We start from the raw sequence: 27,281 nt of genomic DNA on the forward strand, positions 1-27,281 counted from the left end.
AGTGTGCGCGCTTTCATACATCTCCATACTGATTAAGATCCCGCCCCAACTATTGGCCGTAGTAAGGACAATCTGGTCAGGTGGGGATTCTTGGTTGGCTTAAACATGGAGTGCAGGTGTTCCCCAGTCGATGAAGCACCTGATGTCGTGCCCTGAGTGCCCAAGCAACTGCATTCAGGAGGATTTGATGAGTGTTGCTGACAACGCCACTCTTGTGGCGGAGTTTTGGGCTGACACTGTGTAGGTTTGTTGTCGACACGAAAAGAAGAAGATCTTGTTAGTTACTTATTATTATAATATTATAGTAAGAAAGTAACTTTATCTTGTAAAATTGCTTTCAGAATAGTAAATGAAAAGTATTTAAAATTCGGTTACGGATTTAGTTTTTTTAATTTATTGCGATTTTTATGAAAACATTAATGTTGTTATAATAAAAGTGTTCAGGTCCATTTTACAGAAATGTTATTTTATATTTAAAACTATTAAGATTACAGTTTTTACAGGAACAATTTCATGCTTGACCGACGCCTTAAACTTAAAAGACATCACGGCTGCTTCCTGAAATCAAAAACAAATATTTTTTAGTCAAGATAAATATTAAAAGGTTCTAAAATACTTAATAGTAATACTAGTGTTGACGTGAAATCGTGAACTCTGTCAGTTTATATTATAACGCCTGAGATTGCAAACAGTGGGTAAGGTTAGATTGGATTGTAATCTACGTTAGATTATAATCTGACCAAATTCACAATTTGACGGTGACAGATATAATAAACAAAAAATATTTTTTTTATGACAATAGCTTTAAGTAAGTAATATTTTTTTAGATATTATCCAATGGAGGACCACTTAAACTTATGTAATATTTTTAAAATATTATCTAGTTGTAAAAGTACGGATTAAGTATACTTTTAGAGGTTTCAGGCCCATATGATGAAGTAGTGTTAAAAAATCAAATGAAGCTCAAAATCAATTCATAAGTGTAGATTCATACTTCAGTGTCGTTTTATAATACGGGTCTGAGACAAAAGAACGTAATAATGAGCCATTTTAAAATCACATAAATGGCAAAAGAATACTGGACATCCAACCCGCAAAGCCAACAATGCGTTTTGCAACTGACGCCAAAAAAGTCTAACTGCGTATCAAATAAAACCGTAAAAAACTTTACAAAGCAGTCTACGGGGCCAATTTCGTCTACAATCAACGGTTTGCCCCTGGGTCTATTGTCTTCCCATCATAGCCAGGTTTAAATGACCGTGGTCCGGTTTAATTGACGGATTGAAAAAAAGCCATAGAAATACAACTTCAAAGTTACCGGCGGTGAGTCAGACCGATTGAAACGTTCGAACAAGCGACAATTTGCAGACCGACAAAATAACAATATAATAAACTTACACTCAGTAATGTTACATTGAAAGATTTAATTCAAAGGTATGAAGTTTGTCTGAAAAAATCCATTTTTGAAAATAATCTTTTATTGTGTACAATAATATGCTTGAAAGTTCAGGTTTCCCTTATTTCATACCTAGTTTATTCAATAATATGGCTTTGGAAGTTTTATCTTGTTGAATAATAATAAAAAATATGTACAATATTTTTATCAAGGCTTACTCCTGAACTTTACAAATTTCATTTTATCTCATAAAAGTCATAAAAGTAATTTCATTCCTGCAAACAGGCCTTTAAAAGGCGTTTTTAGACGTTCATCTTTGTAGCTAGAAAAAGTGGACCTACTATATTCACTTTCATTGTGATAACAACATCCCAACACAAACCGACACTGAACCTTAACACCCAGAAATAACACACAAAACATCCGTTTACTAAAAAAGAAAACACCACAAAACCTCGGTGGGTGGCAAATACAAGGCGGGACGTTTGCAAAACAGCAAAGTGATTTTATAATAAAGAAAGGGAGGCGGTGCCAAATCTAAACACAGAGGCACAAACTATAAAACTCTACAATGGCCGAAGATGGGACAACTGACCCGACCAAGGAAGTGCCCCGCTGTGGTCGAAGCCCGAATGGCACAAAATGGCTGTAGGGTTGTCTTTCCAAAGATTTATTTGTAAGGGCTGTCACGGTTTCGAAGTTTTAATTGGTAGTCGTTGCAAAAGAGACAAAAGGTTGTAATTACAAAAGAACGGCTTTAAAAACGGTAATGGATACTGTTCAGTGGTCATAATTACGTATTTTATAGTGTTTTTCATTAAATAAAAATAAAGCATTATAAAATGATACTTGGTTGCCTTAATGTATTTTTACCCTAAGTATTTGTAAGCAAACAAAGTATTTGAATGCATTCTACTTTTACACCAGAAAATTCTTACCTATTACAAAGTACATAATTATAAAATATTAAGGCTTCTTCAATCTTTTCTTAAAGTTATTTTATCTATCTTCTAACAATTTAACAACTAAGGTTAAAAATGATATCGTTTATTGATGTCAAAGAAGATTTAGAGAAAGTTTCAAAACCAATAACGTCTCCCGAAACCTTTTTTACAAAAACTCCAATTTTTAAAGCGCTCCCAAAACATTATGCAACAAAGCTTTCAAAAGCTCAGCAGCCCTACAGAGCAACAATGAGCAATATTTATTACAACTCATTTGCACTTTGCTGTGCGTCTCTATCCGTTATTTACAATCGTACAAAGTGACCGCGACTCTTTCTTGTCCAAATGAGCTTTTTAGGGTCCCGTTGGGAGCTGTAAAGCTTCGCAAATGTTAAGTTCAAGACGGTAGTTAAATTTTTTGTAATAAACTTTTCGTTCATTCAAACGCGTTGAATGAGTGTGCTACTGACAGAATTATAATTATAGTAATCTTTACATACATATTTTATAAGATAAGAGTAAATGGACTAGGCATTAGGATAAATAAATGGCCATCGTCGAGAAACAGAAATAAAGGTTTTCTTTCAAGTGGTTAAACGACATAATAATATGTATTATGAAAGGCACGGAGTGTATTTTGTGACGTAATGCAATAAACAAATAAATATTCTTACTGATAAATGCGAAAGTAGCTTTGTTAGTCCTTTGGTGTTTTAAATAGCTGAACCGACTAAGTTTGAATAGAAATACTTTGAGACTCAGAGAAATAGAAATATTTGGTTCTAATTCCGGTTTTTAGTAGAAGTTATCTTAATTTTTTCAATCTTTATAGAGTCAAACGGCGCAGCTAAAAGTGTTTACTATAAAATACTACGGAACCCCACATTTAAAAGCGACTCTACCTTCACATAAAAGTTCCTTTTAGTATTTTATTGTTGTAATTAGTTACACCCATCGTCTGGACTTCTGGGCGCTGCTAGACTGTCGCTAATTTGGCTCAATAGATGGCGTTGTTTGGCACAAACAAGACATTATTGTTTTCGGTTGAAATTTAAATGGCGCGCGTGAAATATCCTGATACGGAACTTTGGGAGCATTTAAAGCATTATCTTTGGGATTATTTAGATGTTTTTATTTATAGCAATTGGCGATACCGTTTTTGCTTTTCGTTTCAAGTATGCCGACGTGGCAGGGGGTAGTAGTTTGTCGGCCATATTTATGTTGTCTGTCGGTGTAATTTGAATACCTTTATACAACACGTTTGCCGACAAAGATATCTATTTATAGACGAATACTAATAAAGAGGAGATTTTTTTTTCAAGGGCAAAAGTCGTAATGCTAATAATTTGGATTATTTAAACCAATTTGTGAATAATTTATAACAGTTTTCAAGTACATAACTAGATGATTGGTAGGGTTAAATAAATTTCCGTTTCTTAATTAACTATTATGTGCTAGGACTAGAAATAAACTATGTATATCAAATAACAGGCAAGACCCAAGAAATATTTTAAGAAATTAATATTATGTTCTATTATGGAACGACAGTGACATATGAGTTTTCACTCAAAACTAAATTCAAGTCTTTGTATGTCCAAGCAGTCACAGGCTTGAATCTTTACTTAAATACAGATCGAGTATTGAGCTTTTCTACAAACGTAATGACATTTCACATGATCCCTCTTCCTGCCAGTCATAAGTAATAGGTCTCACTCAGTCAGTGCCTAAGATATGGAAGCGGCACGGGAGGGGTGGCATTGACAAAATTTGACGTGACTAAGCATTAAATCTGAAGGAGATCTGAAATCTCTATGACGTTTCACGTTACAAAAACGTCCTGCCGTGCCGTTCCCATACCTCAAGCACTGAATGAGTTAAGCGACCTATAACAGCTTGATGTTTCGACAAACAATCGAATAAGCAGGCTGCTTGTGACCACAGCTGTAGCAACACTGTGACCCGTGATCATCTAAGTACTTTATAGACGAACTACCTTTCCGGCCGCGGCTTCGCCCGCGTAAAATTTTGTCCGTCACAGAAAAACTTCACCGCGCGCGTCCCTGTTTCAAAAATCGGAATGAAAACTATCCTATGTCCTTGGGACTCAAACTATCTCTATACCATCAAAATCGGTTCAGTGGTTTAGGTGTCAAAACCACACAGACAGACAAACAGAGTTACTTTCGCATTTACAATCGTCGTCGTCGGCGAACAACGTCGCATGTCTTCCGTCTAATCTGTTTTTGGGCATTAAACTACTCTAAAGTAGCCTTTAAATGACTTTAGTATTATTTTTTCCAAATTCATAAACATATCGAAGCTACAGAATCAAACACTGGCGGATATGATTATTCTAACGCAGTTTACAGATGTGTTCTTTTTTATCAACCGATTTTCGATCCGTCGTTGCTCGACGACGACGACGCAATATTAGTAGGGATTAAAAAGGCATACTAACTTGATAATGCAAGCCTTAGGGTCCATAGCCAGCAGGAAGTTATTCAGACTGTTCTCGCAGTTGGTGTAGGCCATGCCGAAGCCGAGCCCGCCGCCGACGAACATGGGCCACCGCCGGTAGCTGCGCATGAAGAAGCTGCCCACCATGCTGCCTATTAGGACGCCTATCGCTGGGGAAGGGAGAGAAAACATAGGTTAAGTTAGTTCAGATGATGGCAAATACTTATACCTAGTGAAAATCACTGTTAGAATAATGCCCGTTTTCACCAATAACCCGTAACTTTTAAATGACTCGCTTGTAAACGCCAGGCCTACGTTATTTTATAAAAATCATGAAGTTTGGGTCATCGTAGCTTTGGCAGCTGCCCTTATATAATAAATATTTAGAGAATTATTCTCTGTTACAAACTTTCAGCTTTTATAAAATATCATATGTCTAATGTTCACTAGCTCTTAGGTCATGTGGTGCCCACCATGCTGCCTATTAGGACGCCCACCGCTGGGGAAGGGAGGGAAATTAAAGGTTTTGTTGGTACGATGGTAGTACTGCAGAAATAAAATGAGTTTTATCCAGCTAAACATATGGCATCTAAAGAATTTGAATTGGACATGCAAAAAGTAACAAATAAAAGATGTATCAAATCACAAAATTATAAAAAAGTTCCATCAAGAACCTAACATTTTATGCAAACTTTTATTAATGATACTGTGATATTGTGAAACGAACTCTGCCTAAATGATTGCTGGGATTCTATGTATACGACATTGTGGCTATGTAGCTGTAACCAGTGCCATTTTGCAATAAAAATGTATAGTGTGATGTGCTCTTCACTACGACATGTTTGAGGGTGAGCCTTATAGTGAAATGACATTACAAATATTGTAGGACTTTGCTAGTGTTATATTTTATGCTGATACACCACAATACTTACTTGTTTTCATGCCAAAATCGACAAAGCAAGCCGAGTATCTATCTTCGAAGTCCCTTTTGTCCGGTTTACTCATTACTCTCCTAAGTTACAAATACATCAACTAAATAACAACACATTGCGTTTCTACAAATAATAACACAAATATAAAAAATATCTGTACGTTAACTTATCATCACAAAATATGGACAAAACAAATTTGAACGGCTTGAAGTTTGGATGACATTTTGGCAAAACGTTTTTTTCGTTTTGACTTTTACCGTGTTTTGCGTAAGGAGGTCGGAATTGGAAAAAGTTTATCTTTTTATATCGAAGAAGTATGAACACCAGTAATTTTATTTAAATAGAAATTATAATAATCGATGTTATTTAAAATAAATTATTTCGATCAGTGGTGGCAGGCCTTATCATCTTGAATTAATTAACTCTATCAACCAAAGATTTCTTTACTATACCTTTCAACATCATAGTATAACCAGTATAACCACTTCAAAATCTCACCATAATTTCCATGGAATACCAGATATTATTACACGATTGTAATTTGCTGTACAACTGCTTTACATTATGTACCTACCCTACTTAATGTTAATCCTACAGAATCAATATACCCAATTATAATTTGAGTGCAATTGTGATCTGATTTGGATAATGATCTGAGACAGTTAATGGATTCAACCGATTTGCGTTGATTTATTATGGTTAATTGGATATTGTGTAGCCATTGTTGTCTTGTGACTAAAATATCTATTTCCAACTTGGAAAATTACGTAGAAGCTTTTGATTCTACTCACTCGATTGTTCAGCAAAAAAGGCTATTTACATCTTTGGAGGCACTCTGAAGGATCTCTCTTAGTTACTTTAATTATTATTTGAAAAAGATGAAAAACGTTAAGGTTGGATTGCACCATCTTACTATAAATTTAACAAACGTGAAAGGTCTGTAAAACTCCTTATACACACAAAATATGCGTGTACAGTTTTAAGTCCCTTTGTTCTGTTTTTCTGTTTTCTTTTGTGTCAAATAAAGTTTTTCTAATTCTAATTCTAATTCTAATTATAAAACACCAGTTATCGTTATAATTACGGTTAAAGTAAGGTGTGCAACTCAGCCTAAAACACTCTTTTTCTTTAATTAATAACTTCCCAAGGTATTACGGAGGAGAAATTCAAACGTTCTTCATTCATACGGAGGAGAAGGGACTGTAGTAAAATCTGTGGTCTTATTTCGAGACGTATCATCTGAGTAGGTGTTGTTGCTGTAATTAAACTCGTAGGAGCTGAGTCAAGATAATATTCGGTTTTAAACCGATATTTATAAAATAACCGTGCATTGAATTGATGTATTTGTGACGTCAGCAGAACATTAGATAGAACATCACTATTTATTACACACCACATAAAATTGTAAAATTAAAAAATAATTACAAGATTCAAAACGGCACAATGAGGCGATCTCTCTACTGCTCGACGAAACCTTTTTGTGAATCATTAAAAAAATTCCCACCTCCCTCTTGGCAGGCTTCCCATTAGGTGGATCGACGAATCTGGTAAAGATCGCTGGAGGTGCCTGGATGCGGGCGGCGCAGGACCGGTCTTTGTGGAAAACCTTGGGGGAGGCCTTTGTCCAGCAGTAGACGTCTTTCGGCTGAAATGAATATTTTATTACTATTACGATTTCGTGTTACCACAACATTTACCTAGTTCTTCCTTCGTCCGCATCTAATTTTAGTTTAGTATAGAGAAAATCACAGTAGAATTGGTCATCTACCCTCCCTAACTAGTCCAGACTGAACCTTTGTGAGGGTAATCGAATCACTCCTCAAATTAGTCTCATATTGACCGGTCCGTAATCAAGCGGACTGTCTAATATGTATCCCAAACAGTGCAATATGCAAACGGGCGCGCGGTTAAACCGAATCATACCTAATTGATCTGATGTTCATAATAGATCTTCATGTAGAAGGTTCAGTCGTGATCCTGATGTAGCAGATAAACCCCTCCTTCGTTCGTCTCAGTCAAATGACGTCCACTGCTGGACAAAGGCCTCCCCCAAGGTTTTCCACAATAAACGTTGCCCGCATCCAGGCTCTTCCCGCGACCTTTAACAGATCGTCGGTCCACCTAGTAGGAGGCCTGCCCACGCTACGTCTTCCAGCCCGTCGTCGCCACTCGAGAACTTTCCTGTCCCAACGGCCCCAACCAAACAACCAACAAACCCCTCCTTAACTGTAGATTATTAATTAATTCGGTTCCCAAAACATTTTCCTGTTAAGGATATTGCAAGAATGAATTAACTATCAAAGTAAGATTTTCATGATTCGAAGAACACATGCACTAAAGGCGCCCCGTTAAGTAGAGCAATGTCGAACACATTTTTTTCAAAATAACATTGATAACGAGAAAGATGTTTATCGTTATCATCTCTATTGAAAAAGTTCGCAATCTGTAAATAGGGTCAATGATGTCTTGATCACCTTGTTCCACGCCACCAAACAAATCTAATTCAATTTAAACTATTATTTGACACTTATACACGGCAATAAAGGTAGCCCTTAGTGAGCTTTTTAAATCTCTCCTTATTTTTGGGCCCTACCAGCGCTAACTTACAACAGACTAGGCAGGGTACTCACCTGCCATGTAGCACGTAAAGTAGCATGTAACGTAACCAACCTTCAAGTGAGTACGGCTCGTCCACGGTCATCGCGTATCTAGCTGCGAGCTCCTGGATCCTACTGCGAGCCGCCTTTGTGCTCGCAGTGATACCGCCACTCGGCGGGTTGCTACGATCTCCCTGCGAACCAAACGCGAGCAGCTCGCAGCGGGCTCGTGCCTAATACTCACTTGATACAGTATCTGATACATTACATGCTACACGGCTAGATGAGTAGGTACCCTCTACAATGTATGTTTGGATTGCGGGATTATAGCGTTTTCGATTAAAGAGATAGAGCCTGCTGTATTTATGTTCATTGTATGAGTAGTAACCGGGTAATAGACAAAGGATTAGATGCTACGTCTACTGGGTAAATTACTTGTGTATTTGCTCTGCTCAAAGTTTACTTCGCTCTACTAAAAGTTAAGTTGAACTTACAATGTTAAGAAAGTTAGATTCCTTCGAATTTAGAAGTTTTTCCTATCATTATTACTCTTTTGACAATTAGTTATGATATCATAGAGTTAAATCAAAGTAAATGAAGAGTGAAAAGGTGCATTGTATAGTGCAGTATCAGTAATGCAGCCGTTACAGCACTGAAACATGCCACACGCCAACGGGCTATAATCTCCGAAAATGGTTTTGACTACACTGTTTACAATCTATAGGATTTTCCGAACACTTTTGGGCTTTTTTCATCATCATCATTTCAGCCATAGGACGTCCACTGCTGAACATAGGCCTCCCCCAATAATTTCTTTATAGACCGGTTGGTAGTGGACTGCAACTAGCGCCTTCTTGAAGTGGTTGTTACTCAAAGTGCTTGTCTTTAGGCTTCCGTGTTTAAAGACCAAAATCTACAATCAGTGTGTGGCCTCTCACTATAATCCTAAGGTCTCAGAGTTGCACAGCGGGCTTTTTTTAAATCAATAGAATTCCTACTTTTTATTTGCATATCTGAACTTGACTATTTACATGATAGGCAGATTGAAAGTTAGTATTTAATAGCATCGTATTGCATCCTACCCACTAGACACCATCCTTTACTCTATCAAGCTGTGCTAATACCAAACCAGGGCTGTCTCCACCCGGAATCGCATCTGCATGTCTTATCAAAGCGGTCTCCAGTAACGAGGCGAAATTGACAACCTTGATTGATCCACGTCTGAGGATCTTAATTGTTGTCATATGAGAGGAATTCTGGATTTGGGGGATTAGGAATGTCGGGTATAAACTCTGATTGGGAGATATTACGGTATTGCTTGTGGGGTGTAATGGGTGTTAATTTAGAACTAAATGATAGTGTGATAGGCTGTTGACTGTACAGTGTACAGTACCTGAATTTTTTTGAGGACGAATGTATAATTACCTATATTGAAATAGTATGAAAATAATAGATAACTAATCGGTTAGTTTTCTACAAAAATGACAAATTCCACCAATAAATGACGTAACGTAAGTGGATGATTGGCCAGTTTTTATTTTAAATACATGAAATTTTCACTAATTTGTCCAAAAACATGATCAATTTATTGTGGCTATTAGTTGAAATATTTATTTTAAAAAACTTGAACTTATTATAGAAAAACCCCAAACCTGAGTCTGGGTTGCATCATCTTACTTAACTATAATAAACGTCAAAAGTCTATACATAAACACCGGTTATGGTCATAGTCACAGTTAAATTAAGGTGATGCAACTCAGCCTTCATTTTCAGAATTCTAATAAACTCATTAAAAGTCTGTCCAATGAAGAACCGTTTTTAATTACGATATACGGCCATTTAGATTCGGACCACGCGTGTGCGACCCTTTTTGTGGCTTCAGGAATTTTTAATTTAGATCCTCAGCTTTATTGAATAAAGAATTTCGTGGTGGACAGTGGTCAAGTTTAGTGACTACCGGGAAAAGTCATTGCAAGCTTTAATTTAAACTTTACGCAAAATTAGAGCTTGTACGATGGGGCACCAGACAACAGATAGTATAAATATACCTATATACTTTTTTTTTGTAAATACATACTTACCATTATAGATAGAAAACATAAAACGTTCAAAACTTGTTAAAATCAGTGTCTTCGCTGTATCTAGATCTTAGAAAACTAAGACACCATAGTGATGATTGAGCGCTGTGTGACACTGATCCTGAGTCAATTCATAAAAAAAATTGGGAGTCAAAAAAGATGCACTGGTTTTTGAGTTTTTTCTATGACAATATGGCTGGTTAGTGGTTATCATCATTGCCTTTGTGGTGTCTGAAATTAATGTTTGTTTGCTTTTCTTTACTTTCAACCACCGTGATCCATCTGCTGTCAAAGAAAATTTTCAAATTATGCGTATTAAATAAAGATTGATTCATCCCGATCATTCAATCGTAAATTCTGAACAAAACCGTTTATACCGTCAATCGCATTATTCAAATAAGCAGACGTATTTTGAAACGCAACAAACGCAATATTAGGGTATGATTGACTCCCCTCTTCTAAATATTATCATTCAGCGATATGCAGATGCGACGCTTTTGAAATTATAATTTCTCTAATTGTTAATTTTGCCTAAAGCTGTTTGGATATCTTCAAAAAGTATTTAGGGGCATTAGCGACTAAGTGACGGATTGTTGACTTGTGAGAGATTATGCTGCCGGCTATTTTATCATCAAAGTATATTAGAAAGCATTAGGGGTATTTGAGACTCCTTATTTTTACTTTCATAAGGAATTAATTACTTTAAGACTTCTCGTTTTAAGTTGGAATAGAACGTTTTTTTTTCTTCTTCAAGAACGTTTTTAAGAAGAAAAAATAAGTTCTTGTTAACCCCTCAATGTTGGAAGTGTGTTTACCACAATAGTCCAACGAATGACGAGGATCGAATACCAGAATGTTTTCAGGAGTGGTGGTAGGGCAAGCTGTATTTGGGAGGTGTCATTTCTATCAAAGGGCCTATTAATAATATTATATTATAAATAAAAAAAATGTGAGTTCCTCGAGTCTCAAATCGGCATTTCGACATTCGAAAAAATAAAACAGTTAATGATTAAAAAAGGCGGTCCTCGTTTCGTCCATTTATACTAACATACTAACAATCCCAAACAATTTAATAAACACTTCAGTGACCATATTCATTTAAGTAAGGTATCAATAACACTTCCCCTACAAACTCTTCCGCAATCACCAACCGCACCAATTATTTTTGTCAGCACACAACTCATTCCCACGTGCAAACAATCACATGGTACGTTTAATTTCACGGTGTTAGAAGCCAAATTTCAACAAAGACCCAAATGAAGATCTTGAACAAAACGACAATAAGTGATGAATTGGTTAACGACAGGAAGCACAGTGGGTGGGTCGTGTTGCGGACTATAATTAGTGTTTGGATATTGATGGGGCTAGCGAAAGATGTCTTTGACATCACTAAAAAGTTCATTCAAGTGACAAAAAGCTAGAGTAGTAGATTTTTTGAGAGACCTAAAATTATTGTAGGTAACTTATTAAAAAATAAACAGTAGGTATACGAGCAGCTGTTCCAATACACGTGGCTTTGTATAGTTGGCTGAAAAAAGAAAAATATTGTTTTACTTTTTTAGAAATGATTGTAATTCTTTGCTCTCTTCTTTTCTTCTTCGTTGCTACACTCTTGCTAGAGTGGTCGTGGTCGTCACACCAGGTCCGGTGGCAAGCCTCACCATTCCTCCCGCACTGCAGCCTTTCTTGTGCACTCGTGGAGTGGACCATTGAGTGCGGTTTTGACCTGGTCTGTCCAGCGCTGTCCATATATTCGGCCACTTATTTAAGCTCCATTTGCTATGGTGCACCAGTTTGGGCTGACAGAGCTACTATAGGAGCCGCTCGACGGAAACTACTCCAAAGTCAACGCCTTGCATTGATTTTTCTTTGCAAAGCTTACAGAACTGTGAGCACGGAGGCTCTGCCAGTCCTGGCTGGTGTACTGCCGGTCGACTTAGAGGTACAAAAGCGTGCGGCTATGTACTTCGCATCAAGGGAAAATATAACCTCCGATTTCTTAAATAGCCGCGATCGTTCTAAAATAAGTCGATTATTTGATTCCCGAGAAGTCGTTGAAGAAGATTTACTTAATGAATGGCAAAAAAGATGGGATACGTCAGTCAAAGGACGTCACTTATATAAATTCTTCCCGAATGTACGCGAACGTCTAACTAGGCGATGGTTAGAAATCGACCATTGCTCGTCGCAGTTCCTCACGGGACATGGCAACTTTAAACATAAACTTCACGAATTCAAACTAGTTCCGTCTCCTTTTTGCGAGTGTTCCACTGATGATGTCAGTCATGAGCAGTCTGCCCATCATATCTTGTGGGAGTGTGATCTTTGGAAACATGAACGTGATATAATGCTTAATTCAATACAACATACATCTGTTTGCCGCAATTTATTACACCGATCTTGTCGCGACAAGGAAAAATTTCCGTGCTTTTAAGCGATTTTGTGAAAAATATTATTGGCAGGTAGTTGCTAATTGCTCATAAGATAGGCCCCCTTAATTTAATTTATTGTCCGTGGTGCATAATCTTTTTCTTAAAGGTTTTAAACCTTTGTTTGTCACCTGTCATCCGCTTTGCAATGGAGGGAAGTCGAACCTTAATTTCGAACTCCTCCTATGTTCTTCTGATTAATTTCGTTGCGGGTCCAATGACAGTTTAACATTCCCCCGGGACAAACTTGACCTTCATTGGTTGGGTTTTTGTGGCAGTCAAGCTGTAGATCCTGGCTACACAGGAGTTGCAGTGGTGGGAACGAGAGGTGGGAATAGTCCCGTATCTTCTTGGTCTGTCCAGCGCATGGGCGACCTGCCGCGCGCTCTTGTGCCCTTAACCTTCTTTCCTTCAAATTCTTTGCTAGAGAACTTTAATAGCCGAATATGTCTTGATTCAATCGTTCTCGAGATGTCAGCAACACACAAAAGATTAATTTTCATTTTTAAATAAATAGATAGAAAGGTAGATCAAGTGAAGCTTTTGTCTTTAGTTAAGGAAATGTTGTCATCACCCTATAAAAATCTTTTTTAAGACCTATTCCTGATTTTACGACATCCGAAGCGTTCACACAAAATTACAATGAAGAAATTGCGCGATTTATCAAACTGTCTCATCGGGAGGCTGCTTACGAATGCCCTCGTCTGTTTTACGAGAGCGACGATTTAAGGCAACTTTTATAGTTGCCGTAATTTTACGGCGGCTGATTAGTTTCGCGGGCAATTTTGTTTTTCGGGGAAAAAAAGAGAATGGACCAGAATAACCATCTTAGCCAAATGACGTCTACAGCTGGCAACATTTAGAATGTATTCGTTTAAATCTAATAAAAATAATGGCAGTGTCATTGTAGTTGAGAACAATTTAAAGTAAAATAATTTCATAATTATTTGAGTTGTACCAATATTGATACTTATTTTAGGTGACTCAAAAAAGAAATCAGTTTAATGTTTTACTATTTTTTTGTTTCATTTATCTGCGATTGTGGCCTATTTTTAATTTGCTTTTAGTATCGCATCGTTTGCAATTAGTAAGGCTTCAATAATACTTAAGCTGGATTCTAAGTGGAATTAATAATTTTTGATGATTGCCACTCGAAAGTCAAATTCGTCAAACATTGCATACGTAATGAGCCACCATATTAAGCCTCTCATTTGACGATTCATCAGGACAATAACGCACTCTGCATTTTATTACGTCATTTGCATGATTTCATCTAGGCTTTATGAGACGCTAACTGATCTGGAGTCGTATTTTCGAAGTGCTAAAGTTGCAATTGGTGTACGAATTCATACAAATATTTAATATTATTCGTATAAGTGAAAATAAAGCTAGAAATTCTGTGTATTATTTTATAACCAGACGCTAATTTCTTATTTATCTCAAATGACTAAAAATTATAATGACTATGACAATCGTTCATTTATTTTAGCCAAATGACGTGCAATGCTGCACAAAAGCCTCCCCAAGGATGTCCAAAGCTGGACAAACGCCTCCCCCAAGGATGTCCAAAACGACCGGTCCTGCACTGCCCGCATCCAAGACTATGACAATAAAAGGTAAAATTATTGGCCAACGCTACACAGCTAACGGTAATTCGCTCCTGTCTATTTTATAGTATGACAAGGTAATCCCCCGAAACGCACAGTGCGTCAAAACACCGGGATTAGTGGACAAAATGCATCGGTTGTAAAGTTTACGAGTATGCAAATACGAGCGGAATTGGCCAGTAAAATCTAAGCCCAATGTATGAAGGCGTCAAGATTGCGAGATTAGAGACGGCTGTAAAAGATTCAGGTCGCATTTGTTACCTATTGATGAGATGAAAAGCACGTTTTTATGCATTGATATTGTTAAATTATGCAATGATGTATTTAATTGTACCTATACCTTCAGTACAACACTGCATACGAGTAGGTATCTACATCAGAATGAATTTTGGTTGAAAAATCGAACTTGTTAGCTTTATGTGTTATTCATAGACTGAGTTGCGCCATCTGAATTTGACCGTAACTTTAACGATAACCGGTGTTTTTTGTATGGAATTTGACAGATTTTTGAAGTTTGTCAAAGTTAAAGTAATATGGCGCAACCCAGCCTTAAGAGCGTTGTAGCAAAAAGTCGGCGTTCGAATTTTAGGTTTTTATTGCTTGACGTCGCGTAGTGAGTGCGCAAACTGCATTTATCTGTACAATTTCAACGCTGCGTCGACTAAACGATCTTAATCCGTAGTTGTATCGTACCTAAGACAGTACATCATACATAATAATAAAGAAATAATGTATAATTTACCTATTTGATTTTTTCTCAGATCAGACTTTTAGCAAAATCAAGTTACGTAATTAATGTATTTTTTAGACTAGTAAATCCCGCGACAAGTTTTTAATCTTTAAATTGAGTAAAGTAATAAGTTGATGGGTTTGAAAGAATTTATGTTTTATTTTATTCTTTTTACAGCATCAAAAGCTTGTTTATGAAAAATATTTACTATTTAAATTTTACTTTTGACTTTTTAGTTTTTATGATGCGTGATGGAAAAATTAAAATTTATTCTGATTTTGTGACGTTTCCGCACATAAATATGGATAGGTTAAATAAATAGAATGAAATGTATGAAAACCAGCGTGCCATTTTTTAAACGTTATCTATAATATCTGTGTCCATCAAAGAGCTCGTAACTAAACATCGTAAGCGCCATTCACATTATTATCTAAAAGTTAATAATAAATATTTAGTTTTTGTAAATCTAAACAAGTCAGGAAATCAAAGAGGTAAATACTGATATCATTGTGATTTTATCAAAAACAATACTTGTCAAAAAACCAAGTCTCACTACTCAGTTGTTCTACGGTAAAAAGTTGTGAGATCCATGTAATACCAAGTCCAGTCCAGGAAATCATTAACGTTTTACATAAATATATTGACTTGGTCATCGCATGAAAACACGTGTAAATTAAATTATTTAGTGCGAAATGAAACGAAATTTTGCATGCCTGTGTAGACATGCAAAATTTCAGCTCAATGGGAAAACGGGAAGTAAGTAAATTTTAAGTTGCAAGATTTTACAACTCCAGATGTCAAAGAAAAAAAAAGCTTGTAGATAGCTTTACAAAGAAAAGAAAGATTTATGAAGAAAATAAAAAGTACTGTCTACGATACATTTGTTAGGCCGTGTTGCACCGTCTTACTTTAACATTGACATCAAAATTTTGGATGTCAAAAATCTGTCTAACATAAAACACCGGTTATTGTCAGTTAGGGTCAAAGTTAGGTGGTGCATCTCAGCCTTAGTGTATTTTAATTAAATTTAATACAAATAAGGATGACGAAAACAATCGATAAGTGATCTCACTCGAATATTTCTTATATTAGGTATACAAGATGTCGAACAAATGGTTACTTACTGAAAAAGTGCTTCATGACATGAGACCTAGCAAACGGCATCAATAATATGTTTAAGAACGAACTGAATCTATTCAAAAAACCTATATATCCAGCTTTCATACATTTAATACAGTTACAAACAAACACGAAATCAATGGTTTCTGAGAATTCTGAGTGCCTTAATGCCGTCCCCTTTATCTGTTTATTTAGTATTTATTAATTAGTATCTCTTGATGATATTGTAGCAAGTTAAACCTAAAATCATGTTTTCCGTAAATAATTTAAATAAGAATGCAATTTACGAGTTTGTTGTTTGATTATTATAGTATATTACTCAATTGAAAATTTAAATTTAAAAAAATTACACTTCTAATATGGTAGGTATGGCTGGCGGCATACATTTAGTATGAAATTCGGAAACATTGAATTTTCGCATAGATCCAGTTTATTCTTTGACCTATTTATTGTTATTGTTTTAAAGAGCTCATGAAGCACTTACAGGAACAGTAAACAGTTTTTCGATATCTTGTATAATTAAAAATCAAGTGAAATTACTTATCGTTTCCACCCTGTGCCTATACTTTTAAAAATAAACTCATTTTATACGTTCATTTGTATAAGTATCTACAATACAAATACCTAACCAACTTAGTTGACGTTTTATAAAACTACTAGCTTTCCGCCCGCGGCTTCGCCCGCGTGGAATTTTGTCTGTCACAGAAAAACTTTATCGCGCGCGTCCCTGTTTCAAAAACCGGGATAAAAACTATCCTATGTTCTTTCCCGGGACTCAAACTATCTCTATGCCAAATTTCATCAAAATCGGTTGCGAGGTTTAAGCGGGAAAGCGTAACAGACAGACAGACAGACAGAGTTACTTTCGCATTTATAATATTATATATAATATATATATATATATATATTATATATTAGTTGGGATTTGTCTAAGTGTCATCGAGCGACCGCTGGTGGATTTGCCATTTACCTGACCTACCCCTTTATTAGACTAAACGTTTAATATCAGATGAATAGTTACGCACCAATTTCTTTCATTCAGTCGTCAGTAATTGAACTTTCGGAAAAACATGACGAAGCATTGTGTGACCATACAGACGCTATTCAACTTTTATTAGTAAGGAAGAGTATATTTTATGTTGGTAGAAACACAATAGCATGGACTAATGTTTTGACACCCTGTTAAAATTTTTATTAGTCATTTATTTTTTCCTGACCAAACAGATACCATAATAATATCTTTTGTCTATTCTACCCATATTCTGTAAGTAAAATAATAAAAAGTTTGAAAAGAAAGAAATTACAAGTCCGATTTACCTAAACAAATAAATTAATAATACTTGCGGATCAAAAGTACTCAATCATACTACAATTTACGAAAAAATCACGCGTGACGCATATACGTCAGTGGGCAGTCAACTGACATAGACCCGGCGTCTACGAGTGCCAAAGCACGACTGATTTATGCCATTTGATGCACCCGATTTTATAGTATTTTCAAATTAATTTTTCATTTGAAGATTGAAGATAAATATTTTTTCTTTTTCACACAATAATAGTACTATGTTTCTTCTTAAGTATAAAGTAGTTTATGTTGCCAAATGACTTTTAGATTATGAGATGTGACCTGTTTTCTTGCAGTAATATTCTCGAATTTTGACTATCTTAGACATGATAAAAATGCATTTTAATGAATTAAACATCAAAATTTTCTCAATACACTTTCTTCTTCAGGGTATGCTTATTCTAATGAATACATTCTATCTTCTTACTTAGAAATAAATTTGTTGTAATATTAGTTCAAAGTTGTGCCTTCGCGAGTTACCTGGAAATCGGGCTTTCGAAATTCGCTGTTTTCGTAGGCAAAAATCCAATTTGAACGAGATTTTGTCAATAGACATTCCGTAAAAACGTATGATAATTACGATGATAATTATAAGTCAAAAGAAGCTATAACAATAAATTATATGACTAAAATCATTTCGAAATCTGCCAAATTCTCGATTTCTGCATGAAAAATGTGACAACGCTCTTAAGCTTGATGTGCCGTCATTTATACGCAGTATCCGCTAGGGGTAGATATTATTTTATGCTCTATTTATGTATTATGGTTACCTACTAGATAGCCATGAGACACTAAAAGGATAAAAAATATCCTGAAAGTCACTTAAAACTATTTCATAATTATTTTTAGTAACTGTCATTAAACCTATCTAAATTCTAAACGAAATCGTGGCCTAATATGTTTTTCTATTCTTAAGACTCTTTCTAGAGTCATCTTAGACCACGGGTTAATCATTAACTTCACTCTGACCCCCCATTCAGTTCTTACTTCCTTTGTAATAATTTATAGAAATAAAAATATTCTTATAAATTCTAAAGAAACGCCATTAAAAATTAACAATCCTTTGTTCAAAACTATTCATCTGAATACTTTAAATACTCCATAATACGAGTAACTTCATAAGGAAAATCTCATAACATCACTCCTAGTCGTAAAATTACACAGAGTAACTACACCCTCTCCGCTAAGCTTTTACGAGGAAATTTTTAATCTCGTCGACATAAAATAGTTGATCTTACATCCGTTTTATTAGTCGCCTGTGAAAAATGTATGACAATGTTGAGGATTGCTTGCGTTTAAGACTAGTGGATTCTTCTTTATGTTTTTGTCAAGCAATCCTCAAACCCATTATCTAGCTAGCCCTACAGAACATTGTATGAATAACTTTGTCAACATTCTTAAAGTCATTTTCGTAAATTATTTATTTTTAATCTTATTATATCCAGTATCTATAAAAATCATACGCATAAAAGTAGCCTATTATAATTTCAAACAACGTTATAATAACTAGCAATAATTATACTAAGGACGTTCTATCACAATAGAAACATAACAATAAACCCACTAATCAATCGTAACCATAAAGTCAGAACCAAACCAATAATCACGAAACCAAATAGGTACTATTGATAATTCAAACACTCAACGTATCATTAGGTTTTAAAATAACAAACTGACTGCACTGTCAACGTCTAATTAAAACGAATTAATACACGTGGTTCGTATCACAGCCTATCATCAGTGTGAAAAACAGTTCTTCAATTTATAACAATCCCATTTTCAACTTTATTATAATGCTATACAGAACAAAATTCCGTAAAGTGTATGTTTGATTTTAAATAGATTTTTTTAAAGCAAAAATTGTCGCAAAAGCTAATAAAAACTACTGATTCTTAGTTCAATCAAAATAATGTTCAAAATTGACTAAAATCTAAATTGATGTGTGACTCGGAAATGGTAGTGACAACACAAAAGCAATGCTCAGGTGCATAACGAACTAATTAATTCGAAAGCCCGCATTTGATTACACAAATCAAACGCATAGTGGGGTGAAATGAGAAATCGCTAAGAAATTTCGTTCGTCACGTTTCGGTCTTGTTTCCGGTGGTTTTTTTGTACGTGACTGATCGTTATTGAGCAGTGTGCAGTGTTTGTAAACTTTTAGACTGGCAGCCGTGATATGTGGGTTTTGTGTTTTTTATTGCTGATAGGAATCAATACTAACACTTTTTTCCTTGGCATGCTCCTTCGAATTAATTAAGGCATTCGATCTATAAAAACACCAAGTTCAAATCTTAGAAGTGGATAGGAAGACTTTTTTTTACTTACTAGTCCAAATTAAAATTCCTTATTTAACTTAAAACTTAATAATCCTTTAATGGGTTAAAGTTACATAATATACTCAACATCAAATAAACCGCACCTTCCGCGACGCGAACTTTAACGATTTTCTTCTGACACAATCATGGTGCCCCAACAATATTGGTGTTATTTGAAAGCCCAATAAATATCCTTAAAGAATAACACATTTAATTTCTTAATAAATGATTAACATATACCATAAATGTGACTTGAAAAAATACCTCACTTTGAGCCCACCTATGGGATCAATTAGACCAATTTTTATGGTTATAAAACCAAATAATGATTTCACGTGTCCTCTTTAACAGATGGATAGCGATTAATCCCAACTTAACAGTTTTATAGCCATAAAAGTTGGCTCTAGCGTAACTACCTATTTTTTGAAGAAGTGACTCTGGATCCTTCTAAAGACACATTTCTGGGGTTAAAACCTTTCCTTTAATGAAATGACGGTTAGAACTAGGCTTTTAAATGATGCCAATATTAGTGGGACGTGGGGATGCATACGTTTGAAAATGCTTGTCGCGGGAGGTGCGATTTATTTGATGTCGAGTGTAGTTCTATCTTCAAGTATCGATATCATTATATCTAGAAAAAAATCTGAGTGAACAAAATAAAAAACATAACAACAATGTTAACAGCATTGTTGTGTTCCGGCAGTAAGAGGTAAGATAGCCAGTTCCTCCGTGGTTGAGGGTTCCGGATGAAGCTCGCTTCCACCTTCAGCCTGATCGTCACTTACCATCAGGTGAGATACAGGCCAAGAGCTTCCTCGTTGTGGATAAAAAAAACAGCAGTATATTTTTTACATAAAAAACAGAAAGCAATATCTACGAGTTACCCACTCTATGAGCATCGTGGCATCACCCCCGGCACAGGTGTCACCGTTTCACACGCTGCCTTTATGATATCTCGTTTATTATTTTGTCCTGTAATTACTCGATGCCTGCCCACTGGGCGGCGGCCATGATTTTGTTGGTTTTATTGTTTTGCGGCCGTTAAATGTGATACTGTTGTACTCAATGCTGTTAAATGATAGTTTTCGATGATAGGGTAAAACAATGGCTTTGTTTATTTTAATAACGAGGAAACTTTCAGCTGCCGACTGTTTAAAGTAAATGTTTAATGAAGGACAAATGACGCTAATTTACTAGAGTTCGTTAAAATTAAATTACTACTTTTCGAGTTGTGGTCTTTACAAAAAAATATTTAAAAACCACACCGAACATTTTTTTACCCTTCATATTTCTGTATATAAACGCCACAAATTATCAATATTAATATTCCTAATTTTAAATCAATTAAGGATCTTATCAGTGCCCTCTTTCATGCCCGTGAATCATCAAATTAAGGTTTTTTAACAAAAAACGTGGGAATGCACGCGATTGTATGGGGTGAAAACGTTTTGCGGTTGTTATAACAATTTTACAGAAATTTTGGTATCTGAAAGTTCATAGTTCAATAGATGTTTCATAGGAAATAATGTCTTTATTATTTTAGAGGCATATTCGGTGTTGCATTAGACTTGTCCGCTGAAAATCAGGAACGCTCTTAGTTGGCGAGATATACTGAGCGGGTGCCCTTTTTGGCACCCTTATTATTTATTATTGTCTCTGTTTTTTTTTCAATTGTATTCTATGTATTTGAGAATTGAGGGCATGAATATTTAGTTACATAGAGGTAATTTTGGAGAGCAATATTTAGTGCATGAGATTCTTCACAATAAAACGATAGAACTACCATTACATTTTTAATAATATTATTATGAATCTGAACCCAGGTAAATATCAGGTTTTAAAAAGTATCTAGTGTTGTTTTAAAAAGTAGACAGATGGTGCAAATATAAATAAAATGCTAGAACAAAGAATTAGAAATTCCTTTCTTCCCCAAAATATTTCCCTGCGTTTCTAGAACATTAAACGCCGACCTGTTAGCGAAGTAACAAATGATTACATCAAAAAATGCTGCGCCCGTAACGATACGGTTTAATTAAATTAATTGTCAGCAGTTGCGATATAAATGACGAGTAATATCGGAGGAAAAAATGTAGATTTACAAAGATAAAAGCAATAATAAAACACTTCCCTTGTGAAATGCGGGTTTGCTACGTCGAATTTAGACAACTTATTTTAACAATCTGATATGAAAAACAGTTTCTGTTTTAGTTAGGAATTATAAGGTCTTTTTATAACATTTTATATTTTTTTAATACCTATACGATGAAGAACCTCTGTGCGTATAACTTTATTCACAATCATAACACTACTTTGTATCTGTCTGTATCAATAAATACTGGTTGCTTTTAAATAAAATCAATTTAGCTCCCATCGTCACTTTTTTCAAGGAAATAGTGACTAGATTTCTGATGTTGCTCCATTTCAGCTGTGACTTACCTACTTTATAGTTTCGAAACCAATGATACTGAAATAAAAAAAAACATAAAGTTTTTAGATTGCCACCATGCACTTACTGATATAAAATAGAGTTCATTTTTTATTTAACACGAACCACTGTAAATTCGTCGTAGCCAGCCCGCACTCTCCCGCATGACTCGGACAAGCGATCACGAGCGGACATCGAGTGTAGGGATAATATTAATCACAGTGGGGGAATTGTTTTGGAAAATTAGTCATAGTAAATATAGCTGGTTTATTTTGTTAGTTTGTAGATTATTGGCAATTTTATTCTTTATTGGCTTTGGCTGACTCAAAGTATAGGTAACGACCTATATTAAATCTGTGTGATGATTCGGACTTGTAGCTTACTACAGAGACAGAACAAAATAAGCCTTTCTCTATCTATCTAGTGCCCACGGACTTTATTGTGCAAAAATTCCGGAGAGCATGGCAAGCCGTCTGTTGATTGAGCTTTTTCAGTCATTGTGGTTCACATTTTTAAATTAATGGCATGTTCTCTGAATATCAATCAAAATCGTTTTTTTTTTTTTCGTTTGATTCAGTATACTTATCTTGTCTTAATAGATAGCGGAAATGAAATTGCAAGGCAGAAGATATCCCACATCAAATATCACTAATTACCTACTTAAACAATTTACAAATAATCATTTCACGCCTGCGTCACTTACCCTCAAAAATCAAAATTAAGTAATATCGCCTTCTCAAATGTTAAACGCTGCCAAACACAAAACGATATTGCATTAGCATCGCTTGTTACACTCGCACAATATTTGAACACGTCTGAGCAGGACCGATTTACTTAATTGCCACCCTTGGAGAAGCTGAGGAATCTTTTACGTTTACTTACATTTTTTGTAAAATATTCTATTATTTAAGTAAAATCTTTATAAAACATAAAATAAGGTGCAAAGTGTGAACTTTACTACCACTTTGCTCAATCCCAAATAAGTAGGTAGGTACTTAGATATAAGTAGTTGGATGTAAAAGATTGTAGTACTACAATCTTTTACATTTATTAATTAAATTTCGATAAGCATTGTCAAAATCAAACGATAAAAGTTAGTTTCATTCAGAAATTTATGTTAAAAAATATTAGAAATTCTATTTTAACTAAACAAAAAACTATTGGGTAACTGTAAGTAAAAGATCAAAGCAAGAATCGGTAAATAATCGTCAGAAACGTAAAGGTGACATTGTTTAAATCTACAGCATAACATAGCATCCATACACGTTTGTATATTTTTTCAACAGACCTTTCATCCACACCCTATTTTAACAAAAACAACGCGAGTAAATCGTCGCAGACATTAGTATAAAGAAAAACGACATTAGAGAGAACCCCCTGAATAAATAACGCAGTTCTTATGTCAATACGAACATGTCACCGTGTTTGACAACGCCAAAAATATCCAATAACCCCAAAATAAATTTTCGACAACCCTATTTCGAAGTGTCAAGGTCTATTTTCAAACGCAACGGTCGATAGTGACAGCAGAAAAAACATGGCGGCGCAATGTCGTGTCAAAGACGGTGTCATTTGCATCAATCCACGTCGAATTAAGGAATTCTTTCCATTTAAATAATTGCCTGGATGAAGCTAAGAAAGTAATTGGCGTATTGTTAGAGATAATAAATATTTGTTAAGTTATTTTTGGTTTTGGTGGTAAATGTTTTAGTAAATATTTAAGGGACTGATGGAGGAATGGTCTTACTTTCTATTGTCATAGTATTTTTTTTAATCAAGGGGTGTTATCAGGGATAGCTAATTGATATTTTCTGAGTATTCCATGTCAAAAAAAAATGTTAATAAAGATTTTATAGAAATTAAATTCACCATAACCATTTTCCTCAAAAAAGTGCATGAAACTGATTCATTTAATGTTAATTCTAAAGCTTTAATTAATGTGATTTATGTGACTATTAGCAAACAAAGAATAAAAAAGAAACACAAATCATCACATTTTTAATACAGGCAATTTTAAAACCTAGTACCTTCAACATAAGTGTGGTTATTTAGGTTTATAATAACCGGTAATTGTCGGTGATTCTTCAATTGTAATAGATTTCAATGCAGTGGGCTTACTGACTTCTGTACAAAACTGCGACATGAAGAATGTACACGTCGTAGTGGGTGACTTTCTCAACAAGAAAACCGATCAAAAAATGCGCATTTCGCAAAGTGTACACATAACAAAATGCGCCGGTAATCAACCAGCAAGTGCAGCGTGTGACGTCTACCTACAAGATGGACAGATTATGGCCTCAGAAAGGTTGCAGGAAGGCACTGGATGGATGCAGGCCGCTGCCAACCAGCCAATCTGAAAATAATTGGGGGAGGCCTATGTTCAGCAGTGGACGTCCCGTGGCTGGATTATAAATAGAATAAAAATTATTTTATGGTTGAGGATTCCGGGTTAAGCTCGCTGATACCTTCGAATTGGTCATCACTTTCCATCAGGTAAAGATACAGGCCAAGAGCTTCCTCGTTGTAGATAAAACAATAATACTGACAGCCGTATTATATTACGATGAGGTGTCACTCACAGTGCCCGTGGACGTACAAGGTCCCAAAAACCTATTCATAGACAATACTTGAGTGGCAAAGTGAACCAATCACAGAGCTCTATTCAACGCTGTGCGTTTGAATTCATCATGGCGTTGCTGCTTCACTTAAGCAAGCATCGTTTGGTGAATACGGGTGTTAGCTACCTGTGGCCTAATTCACGTATTTTGACAGTCAAGATCTCGCTGACGTTTAGAAGTCGTCCCATTGAAAAACAGTTCTAAATCCATATTCACAAGGGTCATTTTGATAGAACGATTACTCGATAGGATCGCAACTCAGTGTTTGGTTGTCGTTGAAGTTTTGTTACGTGAACATGGCTACTGATCAAAACTTACTGTTTCTTCTTCCATTGTGCCTTATATTAGAGTTTAATTTATGGTCCGATGGGCATGAAGGTTACAAACAAAGGATCATTGTGACTAATTCAGGACAAGATGCATTTGGAAAGCGAAAGTTAGTATCAAAGTTAATTAGGATTCTGGGTAGTCAACTTTCACTGGAAAATCTTTATTATATATTTATAAATAATCAATAATATCTTTACGTTAGGAAGCGCATCTGATTCATTTATAAGGATAAATTTATTGTAATTTGATTAAGATAAGGAACACAATATTATTTTTAGTACTAAAAAGTTGATTTATTCATAAACTAATTCTTAATGAATCGAAATGTAAACTTTACGTAGTCTATGTTTTTGTAAAGGAAATTTATCTCATCATAATACACGTATAACATTATTAATTTAGTTGATCAGTACTACTGGTCTACTGGTATTACGTATGAATTATAATTTCGTTCCCGAGTGTAGTCTAGGCCTTAATTGACGAAAAAAAAGTAGCCAGTTCGGTGTCGTGAATATCAAGATGTTTGAGGGTAGTTTCATAACATTCAATACAAGTCGGTCGTTGGTTTTTCATTTAGTTGTGCGGTTGGTGTGGTGCGGGCTTGTTCGTGCTATTGTATTATTGCCAAGTTTAATATTTTTGTGATTTCTAGTGCATTACAATGTTAGGAAATAAGATTACGAGTGTGTTAATAAAAGAATAGTGTTTAAAAGCCGTGATTTGTCGTTGTTGTAATAACTGGACGGGGCCAAGACGGTAGAACGTCGTAGCAAGGTATTTACCAATATATTTAATCTTTTTGTTGGATTATCTGTTTTTCTATCATATTTTGATAATTTCCATTTGGTTACTTTTGAACTTAACTGCTCGTTACTGCAGCAAAACTTATCGTGTATCGGTAGGTCCTTCTTTTTTCTTATGATTGGGCAGTATTTTTAGATATGGATACGTTATAACAATACAGTGATCTTTATTGTCATTTTGCTATCGAGAGTAGGTAATATGTAACCTAGTCCATCGCTTTTTTCGTCTTTTACCATTTATTTGGACCAGAAGACGTAGTGTGGGCAGGCCTCCCACTAGGTGGACCGACGATCTGGTGAAGGTCGCGGGAGGAGACTGGATGCGGGCGGCGGACCGGTTGTTATGGAAATCCTTGGGGGAGGCCTTTGTCCAGCAGTGGACGTCATTTGGCTGAAACGACGACCATTCGTTCATGTAGTGTAGACAATTCAAATTATATTTTCTTATTTTACTCGTGTTGCTGGTTACAATCATTAGGTAAGGTAGGTAAGGTATATTTTAGACTTGCGACTAGCCCAATTAAAATATTTACCTGACAACAATCATCATTTACTCCCAAAGATTATGACGTAAGAACAGTATAACTAATCATTGGTTATCTATCTAAGAATAGAAAGAAACCATTAACCGAGCAGTCTGTCAACGGTACTAATATGTAACAATGTAGGAGGCGGGAGTTAATTTTTGATGAATTTTCGTAATAATTCAAACGTGTTTGATTGTTTAAGGAGGACTGTATATTTTTGGATGCAAGTTATTTATAGGTAATAAATGGCAAGGAAAAGAGTGGAGATGTGTGAGTGATTCATATTTCACTGGTTACGTTGTTTTTAATTGGTTTGTTCTATAACAAATCAATATAGGGCTAACGATAACAATATAGGGTTACGTTACCTTGATACTATTACTTATTCTGTGGTTACGTACAGTATTAGTACAACTATTTGCTTAGATTTTTTGTGCAGTGATCACTGTAGTTTTTTTGTGATGATTCACTTATAGACACTTTGCATCTACATATTGTATTGAATGAAAACTAGGCTAGTATTTTTTAGGAAGGTGAGTGTTTTTGCAGATTTAAAATATGAGAAATGAACAAAATAAAATAAATTCTAAATAGAAACGGCACCATTTAGGCAGCCTTATCGCTAT

General features: G+C 35.3%; 1 protein-coding gene across 1 annotated transcript; it reads right to left on the reverse strand.

Moving 5' to 3' along the window:
- Positions 1-366: 366 nt before the first annotated feature.
- On the reverse strand, positions 367-5,956 carry LOC135081707 (MICOS complex subunit Mic10-like). The gene is made up of 3 exons (XM_063976495.1): positions 5,730-5,956; positions 4,799-4,967; positions 367-558 (listed from the first exon to the last, which is right to left on the reverse strand). The coding sequence occupies exons 1-3, from the start codon at positions 5,800-5,802 to the stop codon at positions 546-548; spliced, it is 255 nt and encodes an 84-aa protein (XP_063832565.1). The 5' UTR covers positions 5,803-5,956; the 3' UTR covers positions 367-545.
- Between the last annotated feature and the right edge of the window lie 21,325 nt (positions 5,957-27,281).

Source organism: Ostrinia nubilalis, chromosome 20 (genome assembly GCF_963855985.1).
Source record: "Ostrinia nubilalis chromosome 20, ilOstNubi1.1, whole genome shotgun sequence".
Lineage (NCBI taxonomy): Eukaryota > Metazoa > Arthropoda > Insecta > Lepidoptera > Crambidae > Ostrinia > Ostrinia nubilalis.

What these genes read in the sequence shown, in the direction of transcription:
- LOC135081707 (XM_063976495.1), bottom strand. Translation starts at nt 5,802, where the DNA reads ATGAGTAAACCGGACAAAAGGGACTTCGAAGATAGATACTCGGCTTGC. An exon ending in CGATTTTGGCATGAAAACAA is followed by an intron (nt 4,968 to 5,729) that starts GTAAGTATTGTG and finishes TCCCTTCCCCAG; the next exon opens with CGATAGGCGTCCTAATAGGC.